Source organism: Pangasianodon hypophthalmus, chromosome 8 (genome assembly GCF_027358585.1).
Source record: "Pangasianodon hypophthalmus isolate fPanHyp1 chromosome 8, fPanHyp1.pri, whole genome shotgun sequence".
NCBI classification, from domain to species: Eukaryota; Metazoa; Chordata; class Actinopteri; order Siluriformes; family Pangasiidae; genus Pangasianodon; species Pangasianodon hypophthalmus.
The window spans coordinates 23,072,673-23,094,506 of record NC_069717.1 but is presented as its reverse complement, the minus strand read 5'-3'; the positions used below and the strand labels follow the sequence as shown (position 1 = coordinate 23,094,506).

Below are 21,834 nucleotides of genomic sequence, written 5' to 3'. Positions count from 1 at the left end.
AAAGCTCATGTGGGCTGAAAAATAGGCAATGTTTTGTTTAAAATATACAGGAAACAGGGCACTTCCTTCTCAACTGAATTAACCAATACACAGTGACATTTACCATCAGGGGAAAAATCCAGGTAGATACAATAGTTCCATATAAAGGGTTTATTAAAATCTCAGGAAATGCAAGCTTCAGTGGTTATGAGGATATTCAAAACCACCCTTAAATAAAACTAAATAAATAAACAAATCAGTGAAATGTTACATGTTAGAAATGCTACTGGGGCCAGAATGTGCTCCCAAAAAAATCCAGCTGTTCCACACAAAGACTTAGTAGATATTGAAAACATTTGCACATTGTTTCGAAAGCATGCTCTGTAGAAAATATAATTTTAGTGGTGGCCTTTCGTGAAGCAGGATGAGGAGAACGGCATGGCCGTGTTCTGCGCAGTGTGAACAAGGCTAACAGGCCGTTTTTGATTTACTTATTTATTTGATTTACTCCATGCAGACATGGTTATGGCTGCTCAGATACGCAGTGTAAGCTATATGTAACACAGATGCAACATTTCAACAGCCTTCTTTCTCTTTTGCCATCTGTGGCACATCTCCAATAAACCATGAATAATACCCATCAGGCTCATCGACGGGCCAGAGTTTCCCTGTGCAACTAATTTTATTAGCCACTTATCTCACGTCAAAGTGCTGTCACATGAACATAAATACATAAATTTCTCTGTTAAATGGCAAACATCTAGACAGAGTCTGAAGTCACAGCTAAAGTAGAACCTTTGGATGTGTGTGTGTGTGTGTGTGTGTGTGCAGACTGTCTAATTTCTCCCCTTCTCCAAAACGCAACCACAAGCCAAATGACTCCGTCTGCAGTTTGTATTGGAATCAATTCGCTAGTTTGTGGACACGCGCTGCTGTGGTTAAGGGGTTAACAAAACCTTGAATGAAAACACCTCCCTAAAACTCCTTCCCCCTCCAACCTCTCCCTCCCCTCGCTTCGCCTCTCCTTTTTCCCCCTTCCAAGAAGAACCATCTCGAGTTAACCACAAATTCGGAACATGCCTTGCAGAGCTGGACATAACCCCCCCCCCCATGGCCTCCAACAACATGGCTGAACAGTAGAACGCAAGCGACCTAAGTACAGTACAACACTTTACAGCGTTCCAAGAGGAAACAACAGAGCCAACAGGAGTGTAGCTTCAAAAACAGAGAGAGAGAGAGAGAGAGAGAGAGAAAGAGAGAGAGAGAGAGATTTGGCAGGGACAGTGTGTGCCACGGAGGATCAGTGAAATAACAGCAGGTTTGCTGTTCAGGAGCACTAGTCAGGGCTGATAAAAGAGAGGTGCTTTTAGGAAGCGGAGGGCAGAAATTCACATGGCTTTCTCACGCCTCTCATTCGCTCTGTGCACTGAAACAGAGCTGCATCTCGGAATCCAACCCTGCTCCAGGATGGACGTGGAAAACCAATCCAACTGCAATTTAAACTCTCAATTTCCTCTTTAGTTTAAGAGCATTTGAGAGCAGCACTTATAGTTGGGCTGCATGCTATATTACATTTCTCAACACGCCAGTTTTTTTTTTTTTGCATGAATTCACCTTTAAACTCAATGAAATTATATAAATTATTGGTGTTAGGAAATATCATAATAAAAAACACAAATGTTTATATTAAATTTTAATAAAAAAAAAAATGATCAAAAATTTAATAATATTTTGGAATCAATACTAATATTAATATAAATATTAATTGCTATAAATATTAATATAAATATTAATTACAACCACAATATTAACCATACTTTTTACAGCTGTAAATACTTGTAAAAAAGAAGGGCAGCATGTTCATACAAAACACTTCTTCACAATCCACTGTGCACAAGAAGTCTGTACAAAGGGAAAGCGCATCTAGCTGTGGTGATAACCTTTGTAAATGTATACAGGCCTGGTGTAGTGCTTAAACAGCTTCGTTGGGGATAAGACAAAGCCTGAATGGTAGCCGAGTGGGCTAATTTGCAAGAGCTACATTCACTGTATCGTTTTCGAGGCACGGCGAGGGGGGAAGTTAAACATTCTGCAGTTGTCCAAACACTTTGCTGGTCTGATAGTCCACAAACGTTAAACTATTACTTCACAACAGGCTGCGCTTTTTTGTACCCAGACAAAATTCCTTTCGTGTTTTGTTCATGACAGCAGCAACAGAACAAAGAAATTTGTGATGACACAAGAAGGAGAATAAAAATGCTTTTCACACCGAACCTCCATTATAGTAATATTGTCTGTTCAATGGCACCTGAGAGAGTGTGTGTGAGAGAGAGAGTGAGAGAGAGAGACAGAGAGATTTGTTTACTCAATAGGACCCTCCACTGTAGAATGGCTCATTTGGCTTTATGGCACATTGCTTTAGTATAGTGGCAGTTTTACACTGGAGGTGTGTTGAAACACACAGACGTACAACTCTCAACGTACAACACAAACAGGCAACAGAGGGCGCCTGTACACAGCAGGATCTCTGGAGCAGTGCAGCTCACAGAGAGAGGACCACACACTCACACACACACACACACTCACACACACACACTGTACACTATAAAGCCTTAACTCAATGAAATTCACAAATAAACCCAGCAGAGGATTCTGGGGTCAGAGAAGCATTTATCTACGGTGTCAGCAGTCACACTCTGCCAAATCGCCAGAGAGGGACAAAAACGTTCAAAAGGTATTATATATACCACACACAAAAAATAACCTCAGTGCATCGACAGGGGAACTGACACCATCAGCTGTGTGTAAATAGACTGCACATTGACTTGTCACCTTGTCGGCCCGCGGTAAACAGCGACAGCCTGGGTCGGCCTGCGAAAGCTGAGAGCTGGGGGCCGGCTTGAGGCTTCGTCCGCCCTCTGTTCTGTCGTTTGTTTATACGCTCGTTCGCTGTCTAATGCAAAGAATGTCAAAAAAAAGTCAGGGGAGCTGGGAGCGAGAGCTGCCCTTCGCTTCACTGAGCCACCTTATCACAACACACAAACTAATAGGAGCCTCCTGCAATTGTTTGAAACGCAGCCCGCTTCGGAGTTTCCCTACAAGAACGAAGAACTTCTCTCTCTCTCTCTCTCTCTCTCTCTCTCTCCATTTTGTTTTGTTTCTGAAGGAGAGGAGCATTGAAGGAGACGAAGGAAGGTCCGGCTCCTTTCAGCACGTCTCCGTGGCAACACAAACAGACCTTTCCTCCCGGTGAGAGCACAGGAAGTTGGGAGAGAATGGCTCCGAGTGCTGGGAAAGTGGGAAAGACCCCTCATGTAGACAAGCCAGGCCTTAGGAACACAAACAAGCTCCGAGAACACGTTACGTGACAGGAATGCATGCAGGAGGCCATAAAACACTATATATGTTAAGTAGATAGAAAGTGTGATATTTGTACAGTCATACTTTAGCATATGATGTGTATAAATTACAAATATGTAATTTATGTATAGTTTACAAAAACATGAAAAAAGTATGATCAATTACATGAAGTTTATGTTTTGGTTAGATTTTCAATTTTACAAGATAAGTGCTTGGTTATGATTATTAAATATTTATTTATTCTCCTTATACATGAGGAAGAAAAAGAGAGAGTGTGTGTAAGTGTGTGTTTGTGCTAGATTAACTGCATTGTGCTGTTATTTTATATATATATATATATATATATATATATATATATATATATATATATATATATATATATGTGTGTGTGTGTGTGTGTGTGTGTGTGTGTGTGTGTTTGCGTGTGTATGTGTCGATGTTTGTGAGCTGCTTGGAATCTTGACATCAAAACCCAGCTCTCCTAAAAGCAGCAGGATGCTTTGACGGTGTGCAGTGTTTTATGAGCCTGGAACAGGGTACGTGTTTACACACACATAATCTCCTGACACACCAGGCCATGCACCACACACTCACCCCTGCATATGTAAAAATATTAAATATACACTTGCACACATATGACAAAATTTTTATTTAGATAAATGAGAACGGAAATACACTGGGATGGAACAAAAGTTCTTTTAGATGAGAGTGAACAAGAAGAACAAGAAATAATACTGCACGAAAATAATGTCACCATTTCTGTTTGTGCTTTGTGTCCTGTATTTGAAAAGCTAGTTATTTTAGTTTAGTTTAGGGGAGTGTTATCATGCTCCTCCCTGCCACACTCCTGCTCTTACTTGGAGCAGTGGGACTCAATAGGCAGGTCATCCAGGATAACCCCCATATCCTGAATGTGCACATAAAGCGCCCCGTGTTACTGAACTCGGAAACAGAGGCTGAGGCCGTCTTCACAGTGTCAGGCTAAAGAGAGTTGGCTAACATCTATGTTTTAGCAGTGCTAACTTTGAACGTCGCCTGTTTGCTAGCATCTTTTATCATCAGGTGCCAGGGAAAAAAAAATTGGGGAAAAAGTCCAATCGAAAGCATGACAAAGCCTGCTAAAACGCACTTGTACTCTAACACTTTTGATTCCTTATTTGATAGATGCACGCTTTAAAAATCAATCTCTACACATCATAATTAAAGTACAAGCAGCTTGTGCTCCCATAATTAACACCTGCCACTATTTGCAAAATCTATTAATCCACAATCGATCATAACCTCATAAATCATAATTAAATAATTATGAAAACAAACTCCATCCCAAATATCACAACCTCTTCTCTTTGTTTGCTAGCAGGCTAAATGTTAGCATGTGTGCCTAAAGCTGGCATGGCTTGAGGAACTCATTAGTCCTGGCCTGAAGAGGAATGGCTCCATTTGACAGGGTTTAGTGACCAGGTCAGCAGAGGCTCTTTTGTCTTGACTACGGGCCCCTAAGTGTACAGGCGCTGGCAGATTCATGGGTTCCCTGAACGCCCGGGACGAGACGTCTTCTAAATAACTAGATGATATGCCAGAGAGAGAGAGAGAGAGAGAGAGAGAGAGAGAGAACTCTATGTCCATGAATATCTCTTTTATTATTGCTATTGACCCATGTGCCGTAAAACACAGAGGAGCCTGGTGAGCGGCGGCATTCTTTAACTCTCTGGACGCTCTCAGAAAGCAGAAACACTCATGCTCGCCTTCTCTTTCACGCTGACACTCCATGCTCCATTGCCACTCTTTTCTCTCTCGCTTTCTCTTTCCTTCTCTCCTTGGCGTTTTTGTATTTGTGACTTTTCCCCCTCTCGTATTTTTCTTTCCTCCTCCGTTTCTCTCTCACCCTCTCCACACCGTCACATTCTCATAGTTGCTGCTGGCTTTTAAGTGTACTTTAGGAGCTAATTTCAAGCTCCCTCAATGGCGTTCTGAACTGTCTGTGGCCCTCCCCCTGTGCTCTGTATTTAACACTGTGTGTGTGTGTGTCTAAGTAATAGAGGTCTGATAAATGCTTTATTATCACGACCTCTGTGTGTGTGGATATCACATTAGGGCCATCATTCATCTTACATTTCTATTCAGTCAATATTGCTTTAGGGCCTGATCCATTTCGTTAAGAAGCCGAGACTTTTTGAGTGAGCCAGAGAAGATCTGTGCCAGACCTGGGCATGCAAAAAAATGGCATAGAAGAGCGGTGGGCTGTGTTATTGCTTCTTTTTACACACCAAATAATCTGATGCATGACACCCGCACACACAGGTCACAAAGGTCCGTACGGGAGTGTGTGACTTTGCCAGCGTGCTTGGAGCTGTGTATGACAGTGAGCCACGGGGCAGCTCCATTGTCCAGGAGGGGGACACTTTGATGAATGGCCAGTTTATGGTGCTGTCAAGCCCTGCGCGTCTGTGGGGAAATCGCCGAGACCCAGCTGATTGCCCAGCCTATGGCCTTGCTGATGATCAATCAAACTGATTGGGTGTGGCAAATATGGTTACCGATAGAAGAGCAAGAAATAGATTATAGCACAGCATGGGGGTCTGAGTAAGACGAGGGACGAGGGTCAAAAAAATAAAACATGAAAGAATGAAAGAGGCCAGAATGTGGCACCAGAAGGGAAGAATATTTCTCTTTCACTCTTTTTCTCAAACACACAGAAAAAACCCAGATGCACATGCACAACCTTTGAGGTGACAGATAAGTCAAGAGTAGCTGCACTCAACACAAACCTCAATATGGGAAATGAATAGTTCTACAACAAAAATAAAATTATTTTTTAAAGAAAAGACTCAGTGCATGCTTGTGAGTTTTGTGTGCGACATTCTCTGTCTTTGCATGTGTGTGTGTGTGTGTGTGTGTGCGTGTGTGTGTGCCTGTTTGCACCTGCTTTTTGATCAGTGCTCTTGACACAGAGGTCATTTTTAATGCGCTTTGATCTGGCGTCCAGCAGAGCGTATGCTACTGAGCACATCTTGTTTTGGAATAGCCGACATGGTGTGTGCACTATCAAATTGTCCTTTAATAGCCCTAGTAGCTTCATCTCGTTATCTCTCCCTCACTCCCTCACCTTAGGGAAAGAGAGAAGAACTAGCAGAGAGGGAGAGAAAAGAGGGAGAAGGAGAAGGAGTCATTTCTTTAACACTAATGACTTCTATGGAGTGACATCAGAAGAAACAACATAGTTCTGAGTCCTTTTTTTTTATTTAAAAAAAGATCAGCCTTACCGAAGCTAGGTTAAATCTAGGAAATGTAAGATTTTAAGGGAAGAAAAATATATCTGCAATTTAAAAATTAGGCCTGAGAAACAAGTAGCGCTCTCTCTCTCTCACTCTCTCTGTCTGTGAAGTTGAGGGCAGAGATGTATAATTTCTCCAAACACAAGAGATGGAATCAAAATCGAGCTCCTTCTTTTCTCCTCCTGTCTCCGCTGTCAATCATGACGCGGCGAGCGGCAGGCATAAGTGGCGAGCTGGCGAGGCCATGCGGCGCATCCCCTGGAGTTTTATATATTCCAGGAAAAGACGCAGGCGCTCTAGATCCCTCATTAACAACGATCCACCCCGACACCCGTGGGCAGGTGCAACTGTAATTAACTACTGTTTGACTATCAAAAAAAAAAAAAAAAAAAAAAGAGCGGCTGATTAAATGCACTAAATGCAGAGGAGCACTTTCGCCCCTTTTCCCCGCTGTAATTTCCAGAGCCTCGGCACGCACGCTGGGACCCTTTCAACTCGGCCGTGGCCTCCGACGAGAGCTAAGAGCCTGTTGCCAGCAGTAATCAAAACTCAGACCTGCAGAAAAAAAAGCTTCTGGGGTCCTCGGCTCAAGCAGAGCACCTTCCATTAAAAACGTGTTACTTTATGAAATCCGGTGGCCGGCAAAGCGGCGGGGGAAAAAAAGCACCTTCTTGAGGCAATTGAATGGCATCTCTTTAGTGATTAGAACTCCAATAATGGGCACCCCTGCTATTACAGGCTAAGTCCATTTTATTGCTAATTCATTTATGTGCTGGTTCAGAAATACTTGACACAAATCTCCTGCTAAGAAGTCATGTTTGTCAAAGTATTGCCATTATGGGCAAGATCTTAAATCACATCCACAATAATGACAAAAAAAGAAACCGGTGGTAAAGTCACCGTTTGAGGCAAATAATTCCAAGCAAGCATTATTGTGATTGAAGCTGAAAATTTACCAACTAATCATATTTCCAGTTGCAGGACTTTTTTTTTTAATTAAGGCACATATTCCATGATGTCAATTTGGTGCAAAGGTATAACCTTAAATAAGTATGTGTGTGTATATATATATATGTATATATACATACATATATATATATATATATATATATATATATATATATATATAGATAGATAGATAGATAGATAGATAGAGATATATAGATCACTATAAAAAGTCCCACACTATAAAACATACATTTGGAAAATTTGGATCAGGATTTAATAAAAGTACAACACAATATAGAATTCCTTGATGTGAATTGATATTAAAAATAAAATGATCATTCATTTGCTTTGATATGTGCAGAGGAAATTTCCTGAACCATTTCAATCAAAATAAATGGCTGTGCGTCTTCATCGTTGCGTTGCTCTGTATTGTGAATTATTGCACGCCGCTCTTTGTGATTCCTTGCCTAATGTTCTGCATCACATCCTGATAGCATATTTTATATGATAATGCCCTGTTTAAGCTGTGCACCTTCTCCACCTCATTCCTGCGTCTCTGATAAAAGCTTCTTTTTCATGCATCTTCGACTGAGTAATGAGATTTAACCTAAGAACATAAACAAACATGTTCATGTAAATTTACTGCATATTTATACTAGACCCAGATTCCTCTGTGTGCCCAGTGGAGCCTCCTGTGCTTAAAGGATGTCCTGAATTGTACACTGTTTCATACACCTGATACATTTCTAAGTTTTGTGATTGTGCCAAAAAAAATTTTTTCATTATCCTTATAGAGCTAGCATTAATATCGGACAGAAAAATATCAAGCAGCTCTATAAGGCTACGTGATTTTATCTCTCATCATATCATAAGTTGTTTTACGATAAAGCTTTGTTCCAAAATCTCTCACATGCCGAATTCCTGCTGTCTAACGAGTACACAATATATCAACGAATTATTCATCATTACATTTATCTAATTGTCATTCCGAACATTAATTAATGCTCTGTAAGCTCTCTGAAATAAGAGAGGACTTCTTGTCACTGCTGAGGTACCTTTAAGGGGAGATGTTTTTGTACCTTTAGTATGTATATTTTAGCAAAAACCACACCACAAGCACTTTCCCAGGTAAAAAATACATACCTAAAGGTAGAGAAACATGTCCACATCACGATAGCACCTCAGTAACAAAGAAAAGCACAGTTTGGTACCTTTATTTCCGAGAGTGGGTTTCGAAAGAGCACAGAGCAGAGAGAACTGGTTTTGTCTGGAGTGTTGAGCTTTTCCAAAAGTGCTTCAGAGAGGACACTCATTTCTTGAGATGGCCACTGGCATGTACAGCCATTTATTTATTTTGTAATGTTTTATAAAAGAGGCTATTAATAAGTGCATATGCTGAATTAATACACATGACATACACAAATGAAAACAAATGAACACAAGACTACAATGGATACAAGTCATTTCAAACCGGCTGTTCGTCCCTGGCTGTGTTTCAAACGTCAAACGCAGATGACAGTCTCGCGTGTCTGTTAATGTGCTAGAGGATGTGTGTAATTGGTGCAGATAAGAGGCACCTAAACAGGATTTTGCTCATGCTTTCATGCTTTTCATTGGTTCTGGATGCGTGTAACCTAAATGGAGCTGTTTCGCAGAATAAAAGGATTATTAAGGATGAGTCATTAGCATTGTGCGGGACACGGGTGAGGGCTCCTCGGCACCTCTCCCTCTGGCCCCCCTGCTTCGCCTAATCATTGTTTCTCAATCAGATAATTTGTGTGTCGAACACTCTTCTCGGCGAGCACCCGTTAATTAACACGACACCCTCTGCCCTGTGTCTCTTTAATGGCTTAATTAGGGGTGACAGGCTAACGACCCTGTTTACTCAATTGCCTTTCCTCTCTAATTATCCTAATGACTTGCGGATATTCAGATCGTCCTCTTGGCCCTGCTCATGTGCATTAGCATATTAAATGAAGCCCTCGGCTTCATGACACGCTGAGGATCGTGCTTGTGATTGAAGCTGTGGTGAAGTCGCAAGGTCACGGCCGTCACACACCGAATCTGTAACCGATCCCGATTATTAGGCCCTAATTAAGAAATGAAGAGCAACAGTTCATTAGCATAAGTAAATGGTTTTGTCCCTAGGGTAAAGTAAAGTAAGTAAGGCTTTGATGGGATTAATTAGATAAACACGAGCTCTTCAGCAAACAATCAATACCCAAATTATTCAGGGTAATGGTCGCATTTCTTGAAAAACCTTTGACTGTGAGAGGATTAGCAATGCTGTTTGTTAGCAGGGTGATATACAGTAGGCTCTCTCACTTCATTCTCTCTCTCGCTCTCTGCAAGCCGTCTTTGCGAGATTCTTTTTGAGATTGTCCCGTTCCCTGTGCGCATTAATTAATGATAAATCTCTAAAGCCCCAGAGCTTGATTGATGGTAGGAAAATGGATGTTCCAAGCACCTATTGTTTCAGGGTCTCAGGATTAGGTGGAGTTATTTAACAGTTCATTTGAGCGGGTGAGGTCAGTGCTTGTGTATGAGTGTGTGTGTGTGTGTGTACCGGCTCGGTGGTGCCAGGCTCAACCAGAAAGCTCGCAGTGGGGTAATGCTCCATAATGAAGATTAAACCCTCCGAGCCCAAATGCCGCTCGTTGAGTGGAGGGGGGTGAATCCGTGTTTTATTAACTTGTCTGATGCAGGAGGCAATTTGCAAAAGCTTAGCATGACTCAGACTTTAGCCTGCTTATTTAGTAATGCCATACACACCTCTTTTTGTTTCTACGCATTTCATTTATTTTTATGCTCGTATCTAGAAAAGGGGCTCCCTTTGAAATTCTTTTAAGTATCAGATTATTAATATTAAGAAATATTATGGAACTTATTATTATGCAATTTATCAGAATTATTTAAAAAAACAGAATTACTAAAAAAAAATGATAATAATACATATGACTATTATATTAAAACCAAATTATTTGTGTTGTCATTATATATATATATATATATATATATATATATATATATATGTATGTATGTATTAAGGGACAAATGTTCTAAAGTGCAAACCTGTCATTTAGAAATCAAAAATCAAATATTTAACAGATTCACAAATATAATGATTCCTTTTTAGATGTTTTCTATAATGTTTTTATAATGTATAAAGGTTTAATTATGCCGTTTAGTGTGTGTGTGTGTGTATGTGTGTGTGTTTGTTGCAGCCAGGCCCATTTATAGCAGAGAAGCTGCAAAGCATCCAGGAGTATGTCTGCGAGTGACCCATGAATTATTTCAACTACTACAGAATGTATCCCATGTGTGCCACAGATGGAGGCATGTTACAACACACACACACACACACATCTGGACCTCACACTGATATCGGATTCAAAAGGGATTTTATCTGTTCATAGTGATAATGTGTGTGTAGTCCACACACACAAACACCTGTAAACAAAGGACATTTAATATAGAATATTTTGTAAATTCATAGATAAATTTATGAATAAATGTATGGATTTTTATTAGCGCAAAATGTGTTATTAATTTTCACATGGTCAGCAACCAACTTAAATGCATTTAAATAATAAAAAGCAAGGAAAAATGAGTAATATATGCAATAATTTATAAAAATATTTCGATTCTTTATTTGGTTTCTTGTCTTTCTTTTTAATGAAGCTTTTAATGAAATGGGATGATTTATGTGTTAATACACAAGTACAGATATACAAGATTCAATTGTTCCTCTGTAAACAAGCGTGTCTCAGTGGGCACGATTACCAATCTCTGGAGTGCAAGCGGAGGTCAGCCATCTTAGAAACGAGAGCTCCGGCGTCGGCCACATGATCCACTAAACAAGTGGAGCCGAGGCTCTTTTCTGAGAGGCGTAGGTTTAGGTGACAAGCACCACAATGGGATGAGAAATGTGCCGTTTGTAAACTTCAGTTCAGGTTGTTTGGAACAAGGCTGTGCAAGAAAGCACAGGTGGGTATGGGAGTGCAGATTTAAAAGGAAAAAAGGGCAGGAAGAAAGGAACACACAATACTGATTTAAAAGTGACACTGATAAATGCACTTCTCTAATAATAATAATAATAATAAAAAAAATATAATGTATACAGCATTTTTTTAAAATCTTCCACATCTGAAGTGTATTGTAGCATGGACAAGAACTGACACATTTCCCTGTATTGAGAAAAGTACAGAAAACCTGTGTACCTCAAACAAACTGATAATGGTCGTGTAAACACAGCTGTCGGAGCAGTTAATAAATATCTGCTCAAAACACATATTAAATAAAAGGATAATGAATTCTTCCATCAAAGACTCTGAACTACTGTACTGTACTACTGTTTCAGCAGGATAATATCATAGTTATGAGTTATCAGTGTATTTGTGTGAGTCAGTGAAAGTGTGAGTAACCGGAATGAACTGTATTGCTCCAGTGTTCAAAAGCTGGATAAAACAACATAAGGCCAGATTAAGCTTTTTTTTCTCATGTATCCTCAAATTCTCAATTCTGATTAGTCAGAAAGTGTTGATTGATTTTCTACAACAGTAGCTCTGGCAGCAATGCCTCCTATAATTCAAATCGCACGTTTATATTAATGTTCTTGTTCTAATACGTCTTCATTTCTATAATAAAAGCTTTAATCTAACGCTAATAAAAAAAATGTGTTGTTATTTAACAAAGAAAAATGTGTATTTGTTTATATGGTGAGGTTTTCTGTGAAAGACCTTTATTATAACGCTTATTGAAGGAGTCTTGTGTGTCAGAGCTCTGTATTGCTCAGTAAGTTTTACGCTATGGGGGAATCTCAGGGACTTTGCACTTCCCTGTTTCTCTGTAACATGACGGGGTTTTTTGTTTGTTTGTTTGTTTATTTGTTTTATTAATTTCAAGAGAGAGGGAAAAAAGAGAGGCTGGTGAGGAAACGACTGCTGCTATAATGTAAATGATAACAGGAACTAACTTGTTTGCGACTGTTCCACAACATTAAACCTAACTATAAATGGATAAAAAGTGTGAGGTGTCATTCATTAACAAATCAAAATTTGGAACTGTTGACAAATTGCTGTGGTGATGACGAGACGAATAAAACACTTGGTGTTATTGGAAAAAGTCAACTTCAAGGTGGTAACAGACTTTGTCTCAGGCCATATCACTCCGCTATCATGTTTCTTATACCAGCATTCCCTGTCATGTTTTATTCCTACCTTTAGAGAGTTCCTTACTTACTGTTCTTAAGATTTCTTTTAATTAAATAAAAGGTTTCTGCTCTTATTTTTTAAAAATTGTTAGTGGTAATTAGACATGCTGAGATGCAGTGGACAGAGATTAGGTGAACAAATTCTGGAAGCGTTAAGCATCATTAAACGGTTTATATAAAATGAGGGTTTCTACATGTGAACTGAGCTCTTCATTTTGTTTGAGGTTAACAGTGTCAAAAGAAAATCACGACTGCATTCAAAGATGAACAGACGGCTAATCACTGGTGTTCTCTTATCTGATCTGAGTGAAATATTCATTCATTTTGGGGGTGGCATTGGGGGAATTGGGAGTGAGAATGTGCAAGCAGACATGTCAGAGAGACAGAGGAGTGTGAGGGGGTTGTGTTCACATGACCTCTGCATGGTTGGGCATGGCCTGGTCAGACAGCAACTGACTGGCACAGCCTCTCTCATGGGCATTCGGACATTCCTAACCCTCAGCACTCCTCACTCTTCACTCTTCCATTCTGTCTCGTCCTTCGTTAAGCTAATGTTTCTACGATGGTGACTTTCCTTACTTGTCCCATTATCTGCTTAGGTAATATGTCGTGCAAATGAAATATATCTGAGGTACTAAAGAGGAAAAGGTTGGTGTAGGGGTCATTTACAAAGGCTCCTTTTACTTTCTCTAAAGTGACCAAACATGTTTGAGCAACTGAAAAATGCTCCCCCTTGTGCATCCTCCTTGTACAAATGCACAAATACACACACACACACACACACACACACACACACTGACATACACACAGAGCTCTAGTACACAACAATGTGGCCTGAGGATGTGTCTGTGAAGCCTCTGACAGGAATCAAACTCGCTTCTCCATGGAGAAAAAAAATTGAAAGACTTTGTAGACCACCAGTGTCATGAAAATACACCCAACTATACTAACACCTAAACTAACTTCTTTAGAAATACTCTGTTTCTATGGCAACAGCATTATTATAGGAGTAGTGCGAGAGGGGGATTCATTCACACAGCAGAATTAATGAACTCCCACTCATGATGAACTCTCTCACAGAGATGCAGAAAGAGTGAGAGAGAGAGAGAGAGAGAGAGAGAGAGAGACAGAGAGAGAGGGTGAAGAAGAAGACATACCAATCTCAGTCACTTTCTGGCCTCATTGTTCAGAAGCTGTGTGCACTGGGGTGGCATTCAGAGAAAGATTGTGAAAGAAAGGGCAAGAGTGTGAGAGCAGTGCATGAAAGCTAATATTTTGCCCTTTCAGCAGTCTTCCATTTCCCTTCTCGCCTCTTCTTCTCATCCCTCACTTTCTCTCTCTCTCTCTCTCTCTCTCTCTCCATCTTTCCTCATCTCACTCTCCCACTTGAATTCCAGTGCTGCAGTGGGGTGTGTGCAGCCATACACATGCCACAATGGACAACTCCATCCTCTCTCACTCTCTCTCTCTCTCTCTCTCTCTGCACGCTTATACACTGGCCTTTCCATGCACACACTGTACTCAAGCATCTGGAACTGGGAATGCTAAGAAGATCATGCATAATGACAGCATTCTGTCCAGTGAGGGACAGTTCCCACAGACAGGGCAGAAAGGCATGTTTGTTTTCAGCTCTTGTCAAAAAAGAAAAAAAAAGACATGCACTAAGATAGGACACGTCTTTGCAAATACAGGACCGGCCTCATGTGCATTCATCAGTAAAGGAAAGCGTAAGGAGGCAGTATCATAATTAAGATAAAATTTAAAGTTTAAAACGTGAACATTTTCAGGGTTTTTTTTAACCACTTCCTCCCTCATCACTAATAATTAATAATTTTATTTATTTATTTTAAATTTTTTACACTACCTGAGATCCATGTGAAAATCTGACATCTTCAACTCTTCTTTATTAAGTAATGTATGTAGTTTTAATAATATTTTTTTAACCTGAAACACACAGCTTGGCCTCCTATTTATTATATATGCTCATTACATGGGCCTTAGCTTAATGCCCCTATAGTGCACATTATGCCTGTTAGAGCATCATTTAGACAAGTGAAAACAGGAAAGCCTATTTGTTGGAAGTGTTGTAAATTGTTAATGACTTAATAATAATAATGTAATAATTCTTTCAGAACAGAATTGAATAGATACAAAACCCTGTGTAATGTGGATTTTTTGGCCTTAGATACATGAATATTATTATACATAAGATATTTAAATAATATGAAAATTCAAATAGAAGTTGAATGGTGATATTCAATCTGAGAGCCCTGTTTTGTGTGTGTGTGTGTGTGTCCACGATGTTAATCACGCAAGGGTGTCTTACTCAACGGTCACAGACTCAGTGACTGAGTGCTCCCCCAAGTAAGCAGACAGAGTGTGTGTATATACAATGCACTTCAGCGAGCTCCGGAGGAAAAAGCAGATTGTCAGTTAGAGTGTAACTGAGCCAGGAGAAGAAAGAAAGGATATTATCATTAAGTCATCTCCTAGTCCTACTAAAAAAACCACAAATATTATTTCTACAGAGGCCTCCTCCCCTCTTGGTGACAGAGAAAGCCAACGACATCCAATTGCTGAGTGTTTTTTGACAGTCTGCTGCTGAAGCGCATAAGAAGGCTTTCCGTTTTAATTGAACAGGCATGTTGCTCAGTTGAGTCACATTCTTGAACAAAAAAAAAGATCTTCGACTGACAGTTAAAAACGGGTTTTAGAAAAAAGAATACTAAATTAAGAATCTAATTTACTTTGGAATTTTGTCAGTTCTTTTCACAATTTGTTTTACTTGTTCCTTCTAGACATGTTCATTAATTATTACCACTTACTGGTTATTTGTTATTGGTCAGACGATGAACAGAAACTTCAGGAAGAAATGTTTTTCCCAGACTGTCCTCTTTCTTCCCACCTCTCTTAGAGCAGTGTGTGTGTGTGTGTGTGTGTGTGTGTGTTGGGTGGTCAGAATCCTGAGCCCTCTGCATTCTTCAGTCTATACTGTTGCCCCAGGGGCAGCCTGGCCTGGCGTATAATTGCCCTCCTCTACAGATAGTTACCAGCCTTCCCCCTGTCCCTCTCCTCCTCTTCTTTCCCCTGTTTATTCTCCTCTGATTTCAGCCTCCTCTGGGTCATCATTCATCAACGGGGCCCCCCTGGGCCCTGGGGACTGGACTGGGAGGCCCCTGTTTCTATCCCTTCCATAACCAGAGGCCATTTCTGATGGCCCTGCATTATGAGTGGGCGAAAACGCAGAGGGAAAAATGCCATGCGATGGGGGGTTGCATGCTAGCGATTATTGCAGCCAGATAATCATTTCAAACAAATTATCATAATTATCAATCAATCATCACATTTGGAGCGAGCTGCCCGCAGGTCAGAAAAGCGCTTCTCCTGACCTGTAATGCGTTACTGGGGCATAATAAGCCCATCATAAATTTGACGGATCGTTTGAGATGGAATCTTTACAGGAGGGAAATTTTCCCAGCTTGATAAAGCAAACATTAAAGGTCTATTTACCCCCCTGGTGACCCTCTCTGCTAATACTGCTGACCCGAGTCCAGCCTGTCTAACTACTCCCCCTATCCTCTGCTCCTTTTGTTTCTCATCGAAGGGAAAAGAAAGTGTTAAAGCGATGACCTGACCCTGTACAAACAAACTTAACAAAAGGAGGCTGTCTTAACATGAAAGGCAATCTTCATCACATGCTCTCAATTCCAGGAATGTCAAAGATGCATATTATTTGATGATAGCTTTTTGTAAATGCAAACATTACAAGATAAGATAGCAGTGGTCATTTTTCTAACCTAAAGAAAAGAACTTATGGCAGTAAGGGCCAGAAAGACATTAATGTGATCTCTGGGTGCTTGTCAAAAAGAGTCATTAATCTCTTTCCCATTAAAGCATCACAGGCCTGCTTTAGGCCCTTCGCATTTATAAAGCAGTCTAAATGGAGTAAATGTTTTAATTTCGAGTCGGGCCAGACGCAGGACAATGCTGCAGGGGATCTGCCCAGGCTTCTTTTTGGATCAGTTCTGAATGCAATTACAAGCCATTGATTTTCTATAATGAATTTATGTCTCTCAGTGTTATCGCTGCCGGATCACTGTGAGCTTACATGTTTGTAAGACACAGCCACACACACAAAAAAGCCCACAGATACAGATGCGCACACACGCACACACACACACACACACACACACACATTCACACACGCACACACACACACACACACACACACACACTCTTTGGACAAAGTGTGAGCAGTCAGATTACATCTGGCGGCTTCGGGGAAAGCTGAAATATTAGTGTGTGAGAGTGGAAAGGGGGTTCATGAATACCCAGGCGATCATGGGCAATAAGGCAGATCCTATCTCCCACCACCGTTGATAGGCATCTCCAGCCGCAAGTCTGGAAACTGTTTGTGTTTGGAGAAGGAGGATAAATAAATGAAAGAAGAGCTGAGCCTCTATCCCCTCATCCCTCTCACCTTCCCTTTCTCCCTGTATCTATCCCATCCTGTGGGATTGAGGCTAAGAAGGCTTTTCAGCTTGGGAAATAAAACCACCTCTTTGGCTTGTTGTCTTTAGAAGGGTCAAAAGCGTATTATTGAAAGAGAAAAGAGAGATGATGATATTATAGATAATGCGGCATGGATGTTTTTATTGCAGCAACGTTCTGGCTCAACAAACATGCATGAATACATGTATATATAAATGAACCCAGTATTATTATTATTCCCTTTTAAAAGACACCGATTATACTTCAATGTCTAAGTTTACTTTTTTATTTTAAGTGACTGTTAATGAGTCATTATTATTATTCATAATTCTGGATATTAATGAAAGTGGAAAAAGTGACAAATATGCTAGGCAACACATGCCACAACACTGAAACGTGATGCAAGGCCCAAATAAACAATCATGGATTCTTTACATCATCATTAATGGATGATGTAATGATGATTTCTGATAGAATAAAAGCCTCAACGAGAGAGATTTTAAAATATTACAATACATCCCTGTGTTTTCTGAAAGCCTAAAGCCTGGTGAGAGCCAACGCAGTCATTAACTAAAGCCGCACACTTCAGCTGCCTCTTAGGCGGTCTTCACATGAGACTTGTGCTGATTCTTAGAGCAGGTGTCTTGCCATTGTTCTTTCATGCTCCATTGGTTTTACACTTGAACTCCTTTCTTCTACCCCCGACCACCACCTCGACCTTCTCACACAGGCCATAAAAGAAACGAAGCTTGCCACCCCTACAATAAATTTATCACCTCTTAAATGTAACCCTGAGCCTTTGGTGGAATATGTGTTGGAATCAGTATATAAAGAGAGATTCTCTGTTATCGCCAAAGTAAAATCCAGCCAGTGTGGTCAAAAAACTGTCTGAAATTGAAAAAAATTGTTCTTTCAAGCTATCTATCAACTTGATTTTAAGTTCAAAAGTTCAGGAGCAAAAAAAAAGAAAATGTGTAGGATACTTTTATGCTTTCTGACAGACGTTTAAACAGAAATTATAACTGTTTTCACAGAATTTCTCTTTTTTTTTTAACTTGATAGCTTTTGTTTTAGTTTTATTGGTGATGAAGGTAAATAAGACGCCAGTGCTTGTGAACCTTCTGCATCTACAGTTTGTGTGTTTGATGATCAGTGATTTTGTGTGGATTTCTGAATAATGTCTGGAGTATTCAAAGCACAGACACACAATGAGGCCTACCTTTTTGATGCAGCTATCCTGCGACGACACTTCATGATCATTCAGCATTTGCTGTAGACGAAAAGAAAAGAGCATTAAACCCCGGCTCAGTTTAAAATCACATGTATAATACTAAACAAACAGAAAGACAGGACATGGGTATTAATATTAATATTAATGCACGAATAAGGACATTAATTCACGGTGCTGTTTTTCAAATTGTCTTTTCCAATAGTTGTATAGTGGGGGCTGAAACCTGACGAACAGAAAGCATAAAGCGGCCACTGAGTGATGAGACAGGAGTCCATCGTTTGACCCCTGCACCCCCCACTGACGGGCGCACGCAGACTGAAGTCCCCTCTTTGTGTGCTGAAATGAAAGGCTCATAGATTTGACATTAACTCACGGGAGCAGGAAATTTTGCTCGGCGCAGACAGTCGGAGGAGGAGATGTGGTATTAGGGGCCTTCAGGAATATTTATCTAGAGAGGCGCACGCCAGAATACAGCCAGTGTCTTTTAGAGCCACGGTTCTGATGAGAGCCGAGTCTGTTCCAGGTTTCAGGAGATAATGGGAGCTCGTGTGAGTTCACCACTCTCTGTGTGCCGTTCATTCATTCGTAGGCAGGGGAGGAGAGGAAGAGGGCTGCGCTCTGGGATTATTGGGCTGTGTTACAGGAGTACGCTGATCTCCACCATCCAAAAGCCACCTCCTTTTCCTGTCTCATCTTCTGAATGGAAGGTGTGTGAGGGTGAGGAAGGGCTCCATGACCAAACATGTGGTTCTGTATTGAACTTGACATGGCCACATTTCATAGTGCTCTCTTACACAAAAAGCGATTCTGCTGGATCCAGGAGCTTTGCGTGGTTTTTATCGCTCTGTTTTGACAGTGCTGTATTTGAAGACACACATAAGGAAAATGTTATTTTTAATTATATTTTAGGTTAGATTCAGGACACACTAGCACAGAAGGGTCTTAACCCTATCTTTCATATAATGTCTGCTGTTTATTATTTATCATTATTATTTGTGTTTAACACTTTCCCATCTGTGGTCTTCTTATTTAATCTCACTAGCTCAAAAGCCTTTTTTTTACCTACTTTCATGATAGTGTGTCTGATTTTTATATCATAATTTGGTAACTGTTTGTTAGCAAGGTCTATAATATGAATATGTATATGATTATAAAAGATCTAACTTTTGAGTTAGGTAGGTGAACTTTTCAAATTGATGGTGGTATCACATGACTGGCTGTTGGTCGGTGTGCATGTGTGTGTGCATGTCTTATGAGAAGCACGACATTTTTGTGGGAGCTAACCATTATACAAACTCTTTTCTTTTTTGTGTCTTTCACACAAAGAATATGTTGCATTTTAAAAGACATGACTGCCGAGCTGCTTCAACCACACGTCAGCACAACTGTGTCGGTTCTCTCAATTCATCTGAATGCATTCTGGCAGCGCGCTGAAATGCAATTCAAATTGGGAAGGAGGCCCTAAAAGTGAGCATGCAACCCATTTGGGTAATAAAAATGTGCAAAAGGATGTGGGGATGAAAAAGAGCATTTAAACCCCATGAAAAATGAAGGAAAACAAACAAACAAAAAAAAAACGCAATACGCTCCAAGCACTCCTTTATCAGCGTTTGATTGGCAGCACTGCATACTGCCCAAAAGCTGTGGTTCCCTAAATGAGCCTGTCACTGTATCCAAGCCAACCAAGTGGAAGCAATTACATCACAAATACTCAAACAAGTCTACTTAAACTACTTACATACATAATTCAATCCTGTAGCCATGTCAGAGCCACACCAGACCAAAACGGCGTTACGGTGCCGGTGCATTCGAATGACACATTTCAAACAAGCATGGTGTAGAATCCAAAGCAAGTAACTGCAGCTACTTTTTTAAAGTCTACTCTTTGCTTCATCTCTACACCACAGCACATGTGCAAACAATTCTCGCGGTGCACACTCACAGACCCACACACTAGAACACACACTTAGTCACGCAGATACACAAAGACACATGCTTACTGCATGTTTATAAATGCGTGTAGTGTAATTACACTGCAGTCTGAGGCTGAGAGAGAGAGACAGAGAGAGAGAGTGAGAGAGTATGTGTATGCGTTCACCCTGGAAAAATAATCACTATTATTAATATTAATTATAATATAAAAATATATATCAGGTGGATAAAAAAAACACAAAATGCTTTATTGATGTCTTTCAGATTGAAATCACTGAACCACCTTCAATATTTGACACTGTTCCCTGTCATTAGGATAGGAAACTTTTATATATGCATTCAATTATTTTGCCCATGAAACTTAAAATAACTGAAAAATAATACTTTAAAATCTTTTGTAATTACATAACATTGTTTTGATGTGGAGCCTATTTTGTAAAATCCTACATATATCATAACCAGGAACTATTTTTGAGAGAGAGAGAGAGAGAGAGAGAGTGTGTGTGTGTGTGTGTGTGTGTGTGTGTGTGCGCACATACTTTGCCAACACCCAGCTGGTTAAATGACTTACCATCAGAGAGCGATGGCCATATGTGTGGGTGCATGTCAAGTAAATAAATAATGTATTAATTAGATGGTTGGAAAGTATGATTCGCCACAAGCGTTGGTATGATTTATGGCATGTCAGAATCATTTCAAAGTGACTCTTCTGACTTTTTTCATACTTTTTGTGACGGGACAATTTGCGCCATTGATACTCCGATGGGAATTGCAATGTTTTTTCTAAACAGACGTAACACGCACAATTGGACCTCTAAGAAGCGTCTTGCTACGTTTGCTTACACAAGCTTGTCAGTGCTTCTTATGTAAATGAAAAAGCCATGAAGCTCTGTGATTAGCATGTCAGGCTGACAGTGCTCGAGAGTGTCCGAAAACAGAGGTGCTATGGTGGAGGACTTCGAAAATAAATACGGGGTGAATGATTCAGCCCAAATGGCTGAACCTAATTAGCACCAATGTATGTGTATGTAAGAAAAAAAGGAGAGAGAGAGAGAAAGAGAGAGAGAGAGAGAGACAGACACTATAACATTATAAGCACACCTTCATTATAACATTATGAGCACACCTTCATTTCCTTCAACTCTATTCATAGTGACACACAGTGAAGACCAACAGACAAAAGAAAACAACCTCACCCCTCAAACACACAACACACACAGAAACCAGCAAAGCTTTTCCAACCCAGCCATCCAGCTTAATAGACACACAACGGGCAAAGAAAACACCCCTTCATTTTACATAATAGGTTTTCTTCAACTTTTCCCTCTTTAGCCTAACACAAGTGATGGAGTGAGTGCTGAGGAAAAGAGAGCCTCAATCAAGCCAATGACAACGTCGCCTTGTCA

At 40.2% G+C, this 21,834-nt stretch overlaps 1 protein-coding gene across 5 annotated transcripts in view; it reads right to left on the bottom strand.

Moving 5' to 3' along the window:
• Positions 1-21,834, bottom strand: part of prdm16 (PR domain containing 16) — a 165,489-nt gene that overhangs the window by 64,149 nt on the left and 79,506 nt on the right. For all 5 annotated transcript variants that reach the window (XM_053236326.1, XM_026925895.3, XM_053236329.1 and 2 more), the window contains exon 3: positions 18,485-18,535. In XM_053236326.1, the coding sequence (XP_053092301.1) occupies positions 18,485-18,535 (51 nt within the window). The remainder of the gene's footprint in view (positions 1-18,484; positions 18,536-21,834) is intronic.